The sequence below is a fragment of the Rhineura floridana genome, chromosome 6 (genome assembly GCF_030035675.1).
Source record: "Rhineura floridana isolate rRhiFlo1 chromosome 6, rRhiFlo1.hap2, whole genome shotgun sequence".
Taxonomy (NCBI): domain Eukaryota; kingdom Metazoa; phylum Chordata; class Lepidosauria; order Squamata; family Rhineuridae; genus Rhineura; species Rhineura floridana.
Genome location: NC_084485.1, coordinates 132,338,161 through 132,351,851, shown reverse-complemented (window position 1 = coordinate 132,351,851; position 13,691 = coordinate 132,338,161). Strand labels below are relative to the sequence as shown.

Sequence of the window (13,691 nt, the reverse complement as noted above, 5' to 3'; positions counted from 1 at the left end):
TGCTCTTTCAGAGGGAATACGACCCTATCCAAAGCAGGCAACTGACCAATTATCCAAACCCAGGAACCACCAACCCACAGCACCTCCGTCTTGCTAGGATTCAGACTCAGTTTATTGGCCCTCATCCAGCCCACCACCAAGTCCAGGCAGTGGTCCAAGGCTTGCACGGCCTCTCCCGATTCAGATGTTATGGAGAAATAGAGCTGGGTATCATCAGCATACTGCTGACACCTCGCCCAAAGGTCCTGATGACTGCTCCCAAGGGCTTCATATAGATGTTAAACAGCATGGGGCACAAGATGGTACCCTGCGGCACCCCATAGCACAGCTGCCAGGGGGCCAAAAGACAGTCACCCAATGCTAAGCCGCTGAGAGATCAAGTAAGAATAACAGGGTTGCACTCCCCCTGTCCTTCTCCCAATAAAGGTCATCCATCAGGGTGACCAAGGCCAATTCAGTCCCATAACCAGGCCTGAACGCAGACTGGGATGGGTCAAGATAATCTGTTTCGTCCAAGAGTACTTGCAGTTGCTGCGCCACAGCCCTCTCAATCACCTTCCCTAAGAAGGGGGTATTTGCAACCAGTCGGTAGTTGTCACAAACCAATGGGTCCAGGGTGGGCTTTTTCAGGAGCGGTCAGATCACCACCTCTTTCAAGGTGGCTGGAACCACTCTCTCCCTCAATGATGCGTTGACCACACTCTGGATCCACTTGGTCAAACCCCCTTGGCAAGCTTTAATAAGCCAAGAAGGGCAAGGTTCGAGAGGATATGATGGCCGCATCATCGCAAGGACCTTGTCTACGTCAAAAGGCCGCATCAAATGAAACCGTTCCCAAGAAGTTGCAGCAGATGTTGAACTGGACACCTCATTGGGGACTACAGTAGATGTGGATGGGGCATCAAGACTGCTATGGAGGCGAGCAACTTAACCCTCAAAGTGCCTTGCAAACAATTCACAGTGGGCCTCCGAAGGGTCTAAAACTCCATTTCATGATGGGAGTTGTAGTCCAACAACATCTGGAGTCCCAAGGTTTAAGAACAATGTCCTCTAGGACTGTAATCTATTCATAGTAACCCTTTATCTTTTCAACCTCCTCCCCCCCTGCCCCCATCAGCCTGGTTTGAATGTGAACCTATTGAAATGCATCAAAGTGATTATTTGCCTGCAAAATTGCCATCTGTTTTAGGACTGCTTTTTTATGTAGGGCATCTTTAAGGGCTAGATGACTGGCAGAAATGCAATGGGGGTGTTTTTTTGTATTACACTTTGTGCATCAAAATGCCAAACCTGCTGAATTTCTGTCTGTTATGACAGCTTCTGAAGGCAGAGGGCCTACCAGAAAAAAGGTGGCAATCATAGTTCATGATGGATAAGAGAAGGTCCCAGTATAAACAGATCATCCCATGGAAAAACTCGCCTGGAGTGTGCCACTTAAAGCTTCAATGGGTAAACTGCATGGCTGAATGCCTACTTAAAGAAAACAATCCTATGTATAGAAACCTGGATGTCAAGGGAGTAGGACTGTAGCCTAGCCTTCCTTGATAGGGTTATTTTCTATATGAACAATTCTTTTCATGGTGGAGTATTCAGTCATGCAACCTCCCCCATTCCACTCCTTCAGTCTGAAGTGGTATAGTCCAGCAACAGTTTGATCATGCAGTGAGTTGATTGTCTAAATAGACAGTCATGTATAATTCAGAATGGCTCTTGGTCCCCCATGTGATTGCCCATGGGCCTAAGTACAACCAGAGCTGAATAGAAAATGGAACTGATTTTCATGAAGACTTCAATCTGCACTGATATACCACTTTCAGAGATTTTTCAGGGCTAGCTGCAAAAGACAATAACGATGTTTGCCTGTTCAAGAAGCATTGCACTGAATAGGCTTAATGATGTCTTCAGTTCACCCTGTGATCCCTGATGGCCTAAGATCAGCCATGTCGCTAGTCTGGGAAGCACTGTTATTCTAACTCATCATTATTTGCTCTTGGTGATATTAGCACATAACCAGTTCTGAATCTGATTGGCTGTGTAATGATGTTTTATGACTGGCTGAGATGATTTACAAAGGAGAAAGAAACTCCAAGTAAGGGAAAAGAAAAATGGTGCCAAATCATTGGGGGACCCATGGCAGCAAACAGCTGATTTGAGTAATTCTGACTGCACAAACTGCAGTGTCCACCTCACAGTGAAAACCCCATTTTATAAAACTACCACTGCTATTCAATCCCCAGCTGTGTTATGAGGTCATCAGCAACCCCGTGTGCTTTTATAGGCAATCACATTAGGGCCAAGAATGTTCAAACCAGGCATCAAACAAGTACTTTATATACTCCACGCTAAGAAAGGGTAGATATTTTTATAAAGTGGATTTATGAAGTGGTGCTTCAATTTAGGTATTGTGTCCTAATTAGACTTGTGAAGAATGCTTTTTAAAGAGTAGTCATAGAGAAAGTAAAATTCTGATATGTTGCATAAGAAATGCTGGAAATACACGCTGTGGCCTGTGAAGGAGAAATCTAGGCTTGGTTCATATGTCACATTAAACCAAAATTAAAATAAGGTGTGGTTTGATGTAAATGCGCAGAAGCCAAGGTTGTTCTTGGCTTTCTGTCTGTGGTTTGTGGCTTGTTTTGGGGAAAACAAACCATTAGCCTGGATTTGACATAATGACAAGCTAGAGTATGGTTTACGTCTTCTCCAGCCCAGCAGGAGCAGGGGAGGAGCGACACACCTGCAATTTCAGCAGCATGCACCAACATACTGCTTGTTCACATTAAGCTATAGTTTATTTTAACTGTGGTTTAATGTGATGTGTGAAATAAGTCATTGATGTGAAAGCTGCGAAAATATGCAACAAATGTCAGACATGGAAGCATTTGTGGAAGATATTTCAGAATTTTGTGCTAACTGTGATATATTCTTTGCTTTTTAACCTTTTCCCAATAGATATTGTATAATTTATTTTTTTCATAGGGGATGCTTATTGAAGGACCGCCAGGACCTCCTGGACCTCCGGTATGTATAAGAGTATAAAATTTATTTTTCATTTTTTAAAAAACAAAACAAAATATGTTGGTTGAGTATTAATTGTGTTCATATTGCCATGATACAGTTCATGCTGATATTTTGCATAGCAGCTCAAGTGTAACATATACAACATGGCATTTTGTTTTGCTTTGTTTTTACAAGAACAGATTGGCGCTCTTGGAAATTGTGCTGCTTAAATAGTTGTGAGTCCTTGTTTCTTTTGAGAAACTGATAATTGGCTCAGATAGGAAGTGTTTTCCTGGTCCTTGATCCAAAATTAGTGGCAGTCTAAACCACAACTGTAGAAGGTTATTTTGCATAACCAATTAATGTTGTCTTTATTCATAGGGTCTTATGGGTCCCACAGGTACACAAGGTCCCACTGGTCCTCCTGGCGACCCTGGTGATAGGGTAAGTCAATGTGGGTTATAAATGAACATGAGAAGACATTGTGTCCCAGACTGGGTCTCTTGAAGTATAATACCCTTCTTATGAAATAAACATCCCAACCCTGTTGCAATGACAACTGAGGCAAGACCATCTTGCTAAGAAACTTAAATGTCATTATAACAGTTTATCCAGGGCATAGTAGATTTCTCTGAAATCTGAGAGCACCGAAACTCATTCTGACAGTGGTTTCAGTCATTCATGCTAGGCTCATTTCAAATCAGACAGAACTGAACTGAAAAAAAATGGATTTGAATGAAGGCCTCTGGATAGTAGTAAGTTTCCTCTGCCCCAGTGCAGTCAGGACAATGAGGCCTAAGAGCACATCGCAGCCTTCAGTTAATAAATGAGGCCCTCTGTGCCACTCCACGTAGTAATTAATGGTGTATCAAGACCTATAGGTCTGTGAGTCAGAGGGGACACCATCTGTAATCTGGTTTTCCCAAATTACTTATAAATGGGACTAGGATGGTGGTGATTCTCCTCATTTCTAGGGTATCTGTAAGTGATCTTGAGTTTCCCTGGATGTGATAATCAGTGGGTGAACAGGAAGTGCAACTGACTTCTACTTTTTGTTTCCTTTTCATTGCATCTGATGGAAGGGGAATCTTTCACATCTCCCCCAGTGGTAGAAATGATGGGTTGTAGGATTTGACTGCTTGAGATATCCATGGACTTAGATTCTATTACTATCTGATGATGTAAAGGACAAATTGGGATGAAACTACACATTACACACATAATTCATATAACAAAAGCCTGGTATATGCTTTTCCTAGAGGAAAGGAGATTTAGGAGGGAGACATTTGGAGTGGAGAAGGTAGTGACATGGGTGGAGAAGAAGGTAAGCAGCAGTGACTTTCCTGCTGGAGGTCAGGTAAATGCCTCTGCCCCAACACATTGTCTGCTACTGATCCATCTAAATCCACGGAAGGACTGTTGCTCAGTGGTAGAGCATCCCAGATCCAATCATTGACATCTCCAGGTAGGGCTGGCGAGAGAACGCTGCCTGAAACCCTGGAGACCCATTGCCAGTCAATGTGGCCAGTACTGAGCTAGATAGACTCAATAAAGTAGTTTCCTATGGTCATTGTCGGAAGGCAGAGCTGGGGTCCCAATCCCGGGGAGCTGGATCCCGGAGAGTTGGGAGAAGAGTATTCGGATGGATGGCAGAGGGAAGGGGGAGGAACTTCCCCCCTTTGGAGCGAAGACGAAACAGAGGAACTGCCAGTGATAAGGTCGCTTAGTGACGGGGAGCCTGAGCCCTCCCTGGACATTCTCACGCCTCCCCCTCTTTCAGGCTCAGAGCAAGAGGGGAAAGAGGGAGGGCTGCTCACAGCCGAAAAGCGGGGAGGCAGTTTACCATCAGCCCCTCCCCTATCCCCCATCCTGGAATCGGAAACTTCAGAAGAGGAGGGGGTGATGCTTCCCCCCTCACCGCGCACACGCAGACAGCTGAAAAGACAGGAGAGAAGGGGGGGAAGGCGGGCAGTACCTGAGGGGCAGTTAAGGAGGAGCGAAAGATTGCGCGCCCGTTTGGCCCCTTCTTAAAGAACAGGCGGGAAGAAGTCCCTTGCTCTGTCAACTTTCTCCCAATGCTGCAGGACCTGTATCCCTGTATTGCTTCATGAGAAAATGCAGTCTTTGTTTGGACATTACCCTAATAAAACACGAATTAACTACAGCCGTTGGTCTGGTTCCTGAGTCACATCCTGGGCCTGACAGCTTGACAGACCCACCTAAATCACCCTCAACGCTCTCTTCACTTGACTGGGACAAGATGTCAAAGGGAGCAGCGGGGGGGGACGAACCCCACTTCTGAGACGGAAGAAGTGGAACTCTTGAGGACTAAGGTAGCTGATTTGCAGACGGATGTTCAAGCCCTGCTAGCAGCAGTCAAGGCGCTGAAGACGGATAATCAAACCTTGAAGGCCATGATAGACCAGATGCGAACAGCCCCTCCAGCTGCCGTAGTAAAGGTTCCCATTGGATTGCCCCCAAAATATGCGGGACAAAGTGATCAGTTGGCAACCTTCGTGGCTCAATGTGAGTTATATCTGGATGTCAGGCACACGGAATTTCCAGACGATGGGGCTAAAGTAGCTTTCGTGATTAGCCTCCTGGAGGGAGAAGCTGCAAAATGGGTGACTCCGTATCTCGTGAGAAAGGATACTGTCTTAGGAAGGTACAGAGGATTTATACAGGAGATGACCGAGATGTTTCAAGACCCGCAAAGGGCTGAAACAGTAGCGCGGCAACTAGGCGCTCTGAAGCAAGCTAAAGGGACTGTTTCCGAGTACACTAACGCTTTTAAAATTCTGTCCCAGGAAACTGGTTACAATGATGCCGCCCTGATGTTTATGTACCGGAGTGGATTAAATGCTGAAATCCTGGATGAGTTGGCCAGGACCTCCCCCCCCTGCTGACCTACCAGGGCTCATCCGGCTATGCCTACAGATAGATCACCGGATGGAAGGAAGGTGCCTGGAAAGGAAGCAGGAGGTCCCGAGATACTCAGCCTCGGCATCCCACAACAAGACCCTTCCCACTGCAGGGGTGGCAGGTAATGCAACTGAGGGACAGGGAGGGGCTAGGCCAAGACTGTCGGAAGAAGAAAAGGAAAGACGACGCTGGGAATGTTTATGCTTTTATTGTTCAAAGCCGGGCCATGTGGCCAGAGACTGTGGACTAAAAGGGGGGAAAGCCGAGCCATCGGGAAACTAGAACACCCAGTCCACGTGCAGGCCGGTGGACTGGGGGCAGCATTGTATAAAGGCCCCCCAACGATCCAACCTCCCTCAAAGGGGGTGTTGGCCTTGCCTATTCGGATTACAACTTCCAGAGGAGTGGTGTTTAATTCCACTGCCTTAATTGACAGTGGAGCCTCCACAAATTTTATTGATGCAAAGTTAGTCAAGCATCATGGAATTTCCCGGTGGAAACTGGACGCTCCCCTAGCTGTGGAGACTATCGATGGGAGACCCCTGAAGTCAGGAGGGGTGACACAAGCCACGGAGGAAGTGAAACTTCAAATCCCTGGGCACGAAGAGTTAATTTCGCTATACGTGTCAGATCTCTCGAACTTTGAGGTGATTCTGGGAATGCCCTGGCTAGCAAAGCATGAACTCAAAATAAGTTGGAAGGAGGCGGTGGTGTGGTTCACCTCACAGTATTGCCAGGAGAACTGTCAACCTGAAGGAATCAAGAACACCTTAGTGGGGGCAGTGCAAGAGATCGAGCAAGTGACCCTGCCGCCAAAGTATGAAGAATTCAAAGATGTGTTTGATGAAAAAGAGGCAGAGACTTTACCCCCCCCACCGCCCTTACGACTGTGCGATTGACCTAGTGCCAGGAGCCAGCATCCCATCAGGGAGAATCTACTCTCTCACAGAGAATGAGAGGGAGGCCCTGAAGGAATTCCTGGATAAAAACCTGAGGCGAGGATTCATACGCCCCTCACAATCCCCTGCTGGAGCGCCACTATTGTTTGTGAAAAAGAAGGGGGGGGAACTCAGACCCTGTAACGACTATCGCGCATTGAACCAGATCACCATCCCCAACAGCTACCTGCTGCCCCTGATCTCAGAGTTGCTGGACCGACTGCGCTCTGCAAAAATCTTCACGAAGTTGGATTTGAGAGGAGCGTACAATCTGATCAGAATGAAGGAGGGAGATGAATGGAAAACAGGATTCTTGACCGCTTACGGACAGTATGAATACCTGGTCATGCCGTTCGGGCTTTGTGGAAGTCCAGGAATTTTTCAAAAATTCATGAACGACGTGTTTAGAGACTTGTTGGACACGTATGTAATCTGTTACTTAGATGATATCCTGGTGTTCTCAAAGAACCAGGAAGACCACGACCAGCATGTGAAGACGGTGTTGAAGAGACTGAGAGAAAATCACCTGTATGCTAAATTAGAGAAATGTGGATTTGACCTCAAGTCTCTAGACTTCCTTGGATATCGAATCTCAGCGGAAGGCGTGGAGATGGACCCAGGGAAAGTAAGCTGCATATTGGACTGGGGCCAACCTGTCACCAAAAAGGATGTACAACGGTTTTTGGGGTTTGCCAATTATTACAGAAAGTTCATTCCAGGGTTTTCCAAATTAACAGCTCCTCTGACTGACTGTTTAAGGGGGAAGAAGAAGTTTCAATGGACAGAGAACGCCACCGAGGCCTTTGAGGAGCTGAAGAGAAGGTTTGCTACTGAGCCCATTTTGCGCTTTGCTGATCCGAACTGCCCTTTCGTAGTGGAAGCAGATGCTTCAGATTTTGCCATCGGGGGGGTCCTGCTACAATTAGACCAAGAAGGGAAGGAGCTGCACCCCTGTGCGTACTTCTCTCTGAAGTTAAAGCCTGCAGAGAAGAACTACACAGTTTGGGAGAAGGAGCTGCTGGCCATCAAGGACTCTTTTGAAAACTGGAGACAATACCTAGAGGGGACCTCTCATCGAATTGAAGTGCGCTCCGACCACAAGAATCTTGAAAGCCTCCAAACAGCCAGAAAGCTGAACCAGAGACAGACAAGATGGTCCCAGTTCTTCACTAGGTTTAACTTCCAGATTACTTACCATGCCCAAGCCAAAAACCAGAGAGCGGATGCCTTATCCAGACAGCCACAATACAAAGAAAGTGAATCCGAGGACCAGCCTCAGTACGTAATCCCGCCAGAGAAATTAACGTTGGGAGTATGCCAGCCTTCATGGGAAGAGGAACTCAAAAAGGCACAACAAGAAGATGCAGACATGCTAAAATATCAGCAGGAGACGGGACAAGGTCAAGACTCAGAAGTAACCTTTCACTGGAGAAATGGACTGTTATGGTTCAAAACCGCCAGATATGTGCCAGAAGGGGAATTAAGGCTCAGAATCCTATGCCAGTGTCATGATTCCATCACAGCGGGACACTTTGGGATTTACAAGACCATTCAGAACGTGGCCAAGGACTTCTGGTGGCCTAAAATGCGTCGGGATATTGAGAGTTATGTAAAGTCCTGCTCTGTCTGTCTGCGGACAAAAACACAAACAGGGACACCAGCAGGACTGTTACAACCGTTGCCTGTCCCACACGAACCCTGGAAGGACCTCTCCATGGATTTTATAACTGATCTACCCAAGTCCCAAGGAATGACAGCCATCTTAGTAGTGGTGGATCTACTTACCAAAATGGCACACTTTCTTCCTTGTGCAGGGGCCTTAGAGGCTAAAGAAACGGCCAAGTTATTCATAAAAGAAGTCTACCGGCTGCATGGATTGCCAAACAGCGTAGTCTCAGACCGAGGAACTCAGTTCACAGCCAAATTTTGGAGAGCAATGTGGAAACAGTTGCAGACGGAATTAAAACTCTCCTCCGCCCATCACCCCCAGACAGATGGGCAGACGGAACGCTTGAACGCCGTTTTGGAAAGATATTTACAAAGTTATGTGTCCTATCAACAGACTGACTGGGTGTCATATTTGCATTTTGCAGAGTTCGCCTACAACAATTCTCTGCACTCCAGCACTCAACAAACCCCGTTCTTCGCTAATTATGGATTCCATCCTAAAGTCTTTCCAAGCAGCTCAGAAGGAATGCTGGTACCGGCAGCTGAGAACTTCCTTAAGGAATTGCAAGCGGCGCAACAGACACTGAAACAGCAGTTAAACGAAGCCAAAACATAGTACAAGCGAGTTGCTGACCTGCACAGGAAGGAGGCCCCCCCCTTCAACCGGGAGACCAGGTATGGCTGTCCACCCGCTTCCTCCAGATGCCGGGCAAATGTAGAAAATTACAAGACAAGAGGGTGGGTCCTTTCGAAATAGAAACTCAAATCAATCCCGTGGCGTACCGACTGAAGCTGCCTGACACGTTTAAAATACATCCTGTGTTCCATCGATCCCTCTTAACGAAAGCCGCCCCTCCCAGTGAGTTACGGCCGGAGGAACCTCCCGGAGCTCCACTCCTGGTAAATGAGCAGCTTGAGTTTGAAGTTGAGGAGATCTTAGATTCCAGGATCAGACGCCACAAGCTGCAGTACTTGATTCACTGGAAAGGCTATGGGGTGGCTGACAGATCATGGGAAGATGCAGCTGATGTGCATGCTCCAGAATTGGTAAAACTTTTCCATCAACGTTTTCCCCACCGTCCCAAGCCAGACAAGGGGAGGGGGGCACAGCCTGGGAGGGGGGATGGTGTCAGAAGGCAGAGCTGGGGTCCCATTCCCGGGGAGCTGGATCCCGGAGAGTTGGGAGAAGAGTATTCGGATGGATGGCAGAGGGAAGGGGGAGGAACTTCCCCCCTTTGGAGCGAAGACGAAACAGAGGAACTGCCAGTGATAAGGTCGCTTAGTGACGGGGAGCCTGAGCCCTCCCTGGACATTCTCACGCCTCCCCCTCTTTCAGGCTCAGAGCAAGAGGGGAAAGAGGGAGGGCTGCTCACAGCCGAAAAGCGGGGAGGCAGTTTACCATCAGCCCCTCCCCTATCCCCCATCCTGGAATCGGAAACTTCAGAAGAGGAGGGGGTGATGCTTCCCCCCTCACCGTGCACACGCAGACAGCTGAAAAGACAGGAGAGAAGGGGGGGAAGGCGGGCAGTACCTGAGGGGCAGTTAAGGAGGAGCGAAAGATTGCGCGCCTGTTTGGCCCCTTCTTAAAGAACAGGCGGGAAGAAGTCCCTTGCTCTGTCAACTTTCTCCCAATGCCGCAGGACCTGTATCCCTGTATTGCTTCATGAGAAAATGCAGTCTTTGTTTGGACATTACCCTAATAAAACACGAATTAACTACAGCCGTTGGTCTGGTTCCTGAGTCACATCCTGGGCCTGACAGTCATATGCTGCCCACCAGATGCTGTTGGACTCCAGCTCTCATCATCCCTGAGGGCTGATGAGAGCTGGAATTCAACAACATCTGCATGGGCACCACCTTGGTCACTCCTGTTCTAGTCCCTTGTTCTTACAGTGGAAGTCCCAAGAACTGAAAATCTTTTTCCAGCCATGTTACATCAGATCCTTTTTACAGGATATGCCAGTGAGTGAATGTGGGACCTCTTGCATGTAAAGCATGTGCTTTTGCCACTGAGTTATTTTATTTATTTATTTATTGCACTTGTATAATGCCCCATAGCCGAAGCTCTCTGGGCGGTTTACAGCAACCAAAAACATTAAAACAAATATACAATTTAAAACACATATTTTAAAAACAATTTAAAACACAATTTTAAAATTTAAAACAATTTAAAACACATGCTAAAATGCCTGGGAGAAGAGGAAAGTCTTGACCTGGCGCTGAAAAGATAACAGTGTTGGTGCCAGGCGTACCTCGTCAGGGAGATCATTCCATAATTTGGGGCCACCACTGAGAAGGCCCTCTCCCTTGTTGCCACCCTCCGAGCTTCCCTCGGAGTAGGCACCCGAAGGAGGGCCTTTGATCTTGATCGTAGTGTACGGGTGGGTTCGTATCGGGAGAGGCGTTCCATCAGGTATTGTGGTCCCAAGCCGTGTAAGGCTTTATAGGCCAAAACCAGCACCTTGAATCGAGCTCAGAAACATACAGGCAGCCAATGCAAGCGGGCCAGAATCGGTTTTATATGTTCGGACTGTCTGGTTCCTGTTATCAATCTGGCCGCTGCATTTTGCACAAGCTGCAGTTTCTGAACCGTCTTCAAAGGCAGCCCCGCATAGAGTGCATTGCAGTAATCTAATTTGGGGGTTACCAGAGCATGGACAACTGAAGCCAGGTTATGCCTGTCCAGATAGGGATGTAGTTGGGCCACCAACTGAAGTTGGTAGAAAACACTCTGTGCCACCGAGGCTACCTGAGCCTCGTGACAGAGATGGTTCTAGGAGAACCCCAAACCTACGAACCTGCTCCTTCAGGGAGAGTGCAACCCCATCCAGGACAGATTGGACATCCACCATCTGGTCAGAAGAACCACCCACTAGCAGCATCTCAGTCTTGTCTGGATTGAGCCTCAGTTTATTAGCCCTCATCCAGTCCATTGTCGCAGCCAGGCACCGGTTCAGCACATTGACAGCCTCACCTGAGGAAGATGAAAAGGAGAAATAGAGCTGCGTGTCATCATCATACTGATGGCAATGCACTCCAAAGCTCCGGATGACCGCACCCAATGGTTTCATGTAGATGTTGAATAGCATGGGGGACAGAACTGACCCCTGTGGAACCCCATACTGGAGAGTCCAGGGTGACGAGCAATGTTCCCCAAGTACCACCTTCTGGAGGCGACCTGCCAAGTAGGAGCAGAACCACTGCAATGCAGTACCTCCCACTCCCAACTCAGCCAGTCTCCCCAGAAGGATACCAAGGTCGATGGTATCGAAAGCCGCTGAGAGATCAAGGAGAATCAACAGTCACACTCCCCCTGCCTCTCTCCCGACAAAGGTCATCATACAGGATGACCAAGGCTGTTTCCATGCCAAAACCAGGCCTGAAACCCGACTGAAATGGATCCAGATAATCGGTCTCATCCAAGAGTGTCTGGAGCTGGCCTGCAACCACTCGTTCCAGGACCTTGCCCAGGAATGGAACATTTGCTACCGGCCTATAGTTATTAAGATTTTCTGGGTCCAAGGAGGGCCTCTTCAGGAGTGGTCTCACTACTGCCTCTTTCAGGCAGCCAGGGACCACCTCCTCTCGCAGAGAGGCATTAATCACTTCCCTGGCCCAGCCGGCTGTTCCATCCCTGCTAGCTTTTATTAGCCAAGAAGGGCAAGGATCCAGCACAGAAGTGGTTACACAAACCTGTCCAAGCACCTTGTCAACGTCCTCAAGCTGCACCAACTGAAACTCATTTCTGTTCCATTAACCCCCCCAACATATGACAGTAGTCCAACCCCAGAAATGTTGCTAATTTATAGAATTTGTAAGCCTGAAGAAAGATAGAAGTTGAATGGTTGATAGGTATCTAAACTGTTCCGTAATTTTTCTCAGTCCCTGTTGTGTATGTAAGCATACCTTAGTATAAAGGCATATGTGAAATCAAGTACATACTAAAATGATTTTTGGAGGGAAATGAATATTCTAGATTTCATACTGGTGGATTCTGGACCTGACGATGATCACAGAACTCTGTGGAACAAGAGTTTCATGACTGAAGGATGATGAAAGTCCTTATCCTTGCTCTTATGGCTGCGGCTCCTACAATTTAACTAACCTTCAGTGTTAAGTAATTATAGGAGATAAATGCAGAGAGCACAGCTTAGTGCCCACTTTCAATGTGGAAAAGGTTGCAATTGAGAATATATGTCCTATAACTAGCAAGATGTTTCCAATCAATTTATGTCAGTTATTTACTTTCTATATCACATTTACGTCTCTTAGGGCCCACCTGGACGTTCTGGTCTCCCAGGTGCTGATGGCTTAGCTGGACCTCCAGGTACCATGTTAATGTTGCCGGTAAGTCTGACTATCCTTTGCAAGTTTCAGCCTTTCCAGAGGCAAATGGGGATAGTGTAGAACAATTAACCACTGATATTTTTCTTAATGGACTATCTAGCTCAAGGATAGGGAATTTGGTGTCCTACAGATGTTGTTAGACTTCAACTCCCATCTGCCCCAGCCTGCATGGCCAGTGGTCAGGGATGATGGGAATTTCAGCCCAATGACATCTAGAGGGGCCACAGGTGGCCTCACCCCTAATCTAGAATGGTGGACAGATAATAAAAATTAAGGAGTCAGATAATAATTGTGACACAACTCCTCCTTGGAGGCTCTGCCTCCTTGGAACTGTGCCAAAAACCTAAATTGTATTCAAGCCATAGAACAAAAACCAAATTTAACCTACTGTTCATAATACTGTTGCAGTAGCAAGGAAAAAGCTTAATGATATGCCTTAGGCTAGGTTCAGCAAAACATTTTCTTTTGTTGAGTGTGCTTTAGGAATGAAATTTGCAAATTGCAACTGAAAATTCATGTCTCCACAGCATTTCAGGCTTTCCCTTCTCTATACTACTTTCCCTGTCATTGCTGCTTTGATACGTAGAGGGGACTGGATATAGGGATCAAGCCTAGGAATAGAGGTGGCGAGGGTGGAGCCTTACAGCTGTCCTGACAACCACACTAACATCAGTGTTAGTAACTAGCAGTTATTTTCTTTTAGCAAGTTAATCATTGTTTAATCAGTAACTATTTTAACCTGTAGCAATTAAATCGATCCATCGAAAAAAGATCCCATGTTTAAACAAAAGGCAGTATTACTTTGGAAATTCTGAG

General features: G+C 47.0%; 1 protein-coding gene across 1 annotated transcript in view; it reads left to right on the top strand.

The window, feature by feature from the left end:
* The window catches only part of COL11A1 (collagen type XI alpha 1 chain), a 352,651-nt gene that overhangs the window by 163,486 nt on the left and 175,474 nt on the right, over positions 1 to 13,691 (top strand). Inside the window, exons 10-12 of the mRNA XM_061633852.1 lie at positions 2,980 to 3,021; positions 3,382 to 3,444; positions 12,801 to 12,875. Of these exons, the coding sequence (XP_061489836.1) occupies positions 2,980 to 3,021; positions 3,382 to 3,444; positions 12,801 to 12,875 (180 nt within the window). The remainder of the gene's footprint in view (positions 1 to 2,979; positions 3,022 to 3,381; positions 3,445 to 12,800; positions 12,876 to 13,691) is intronic.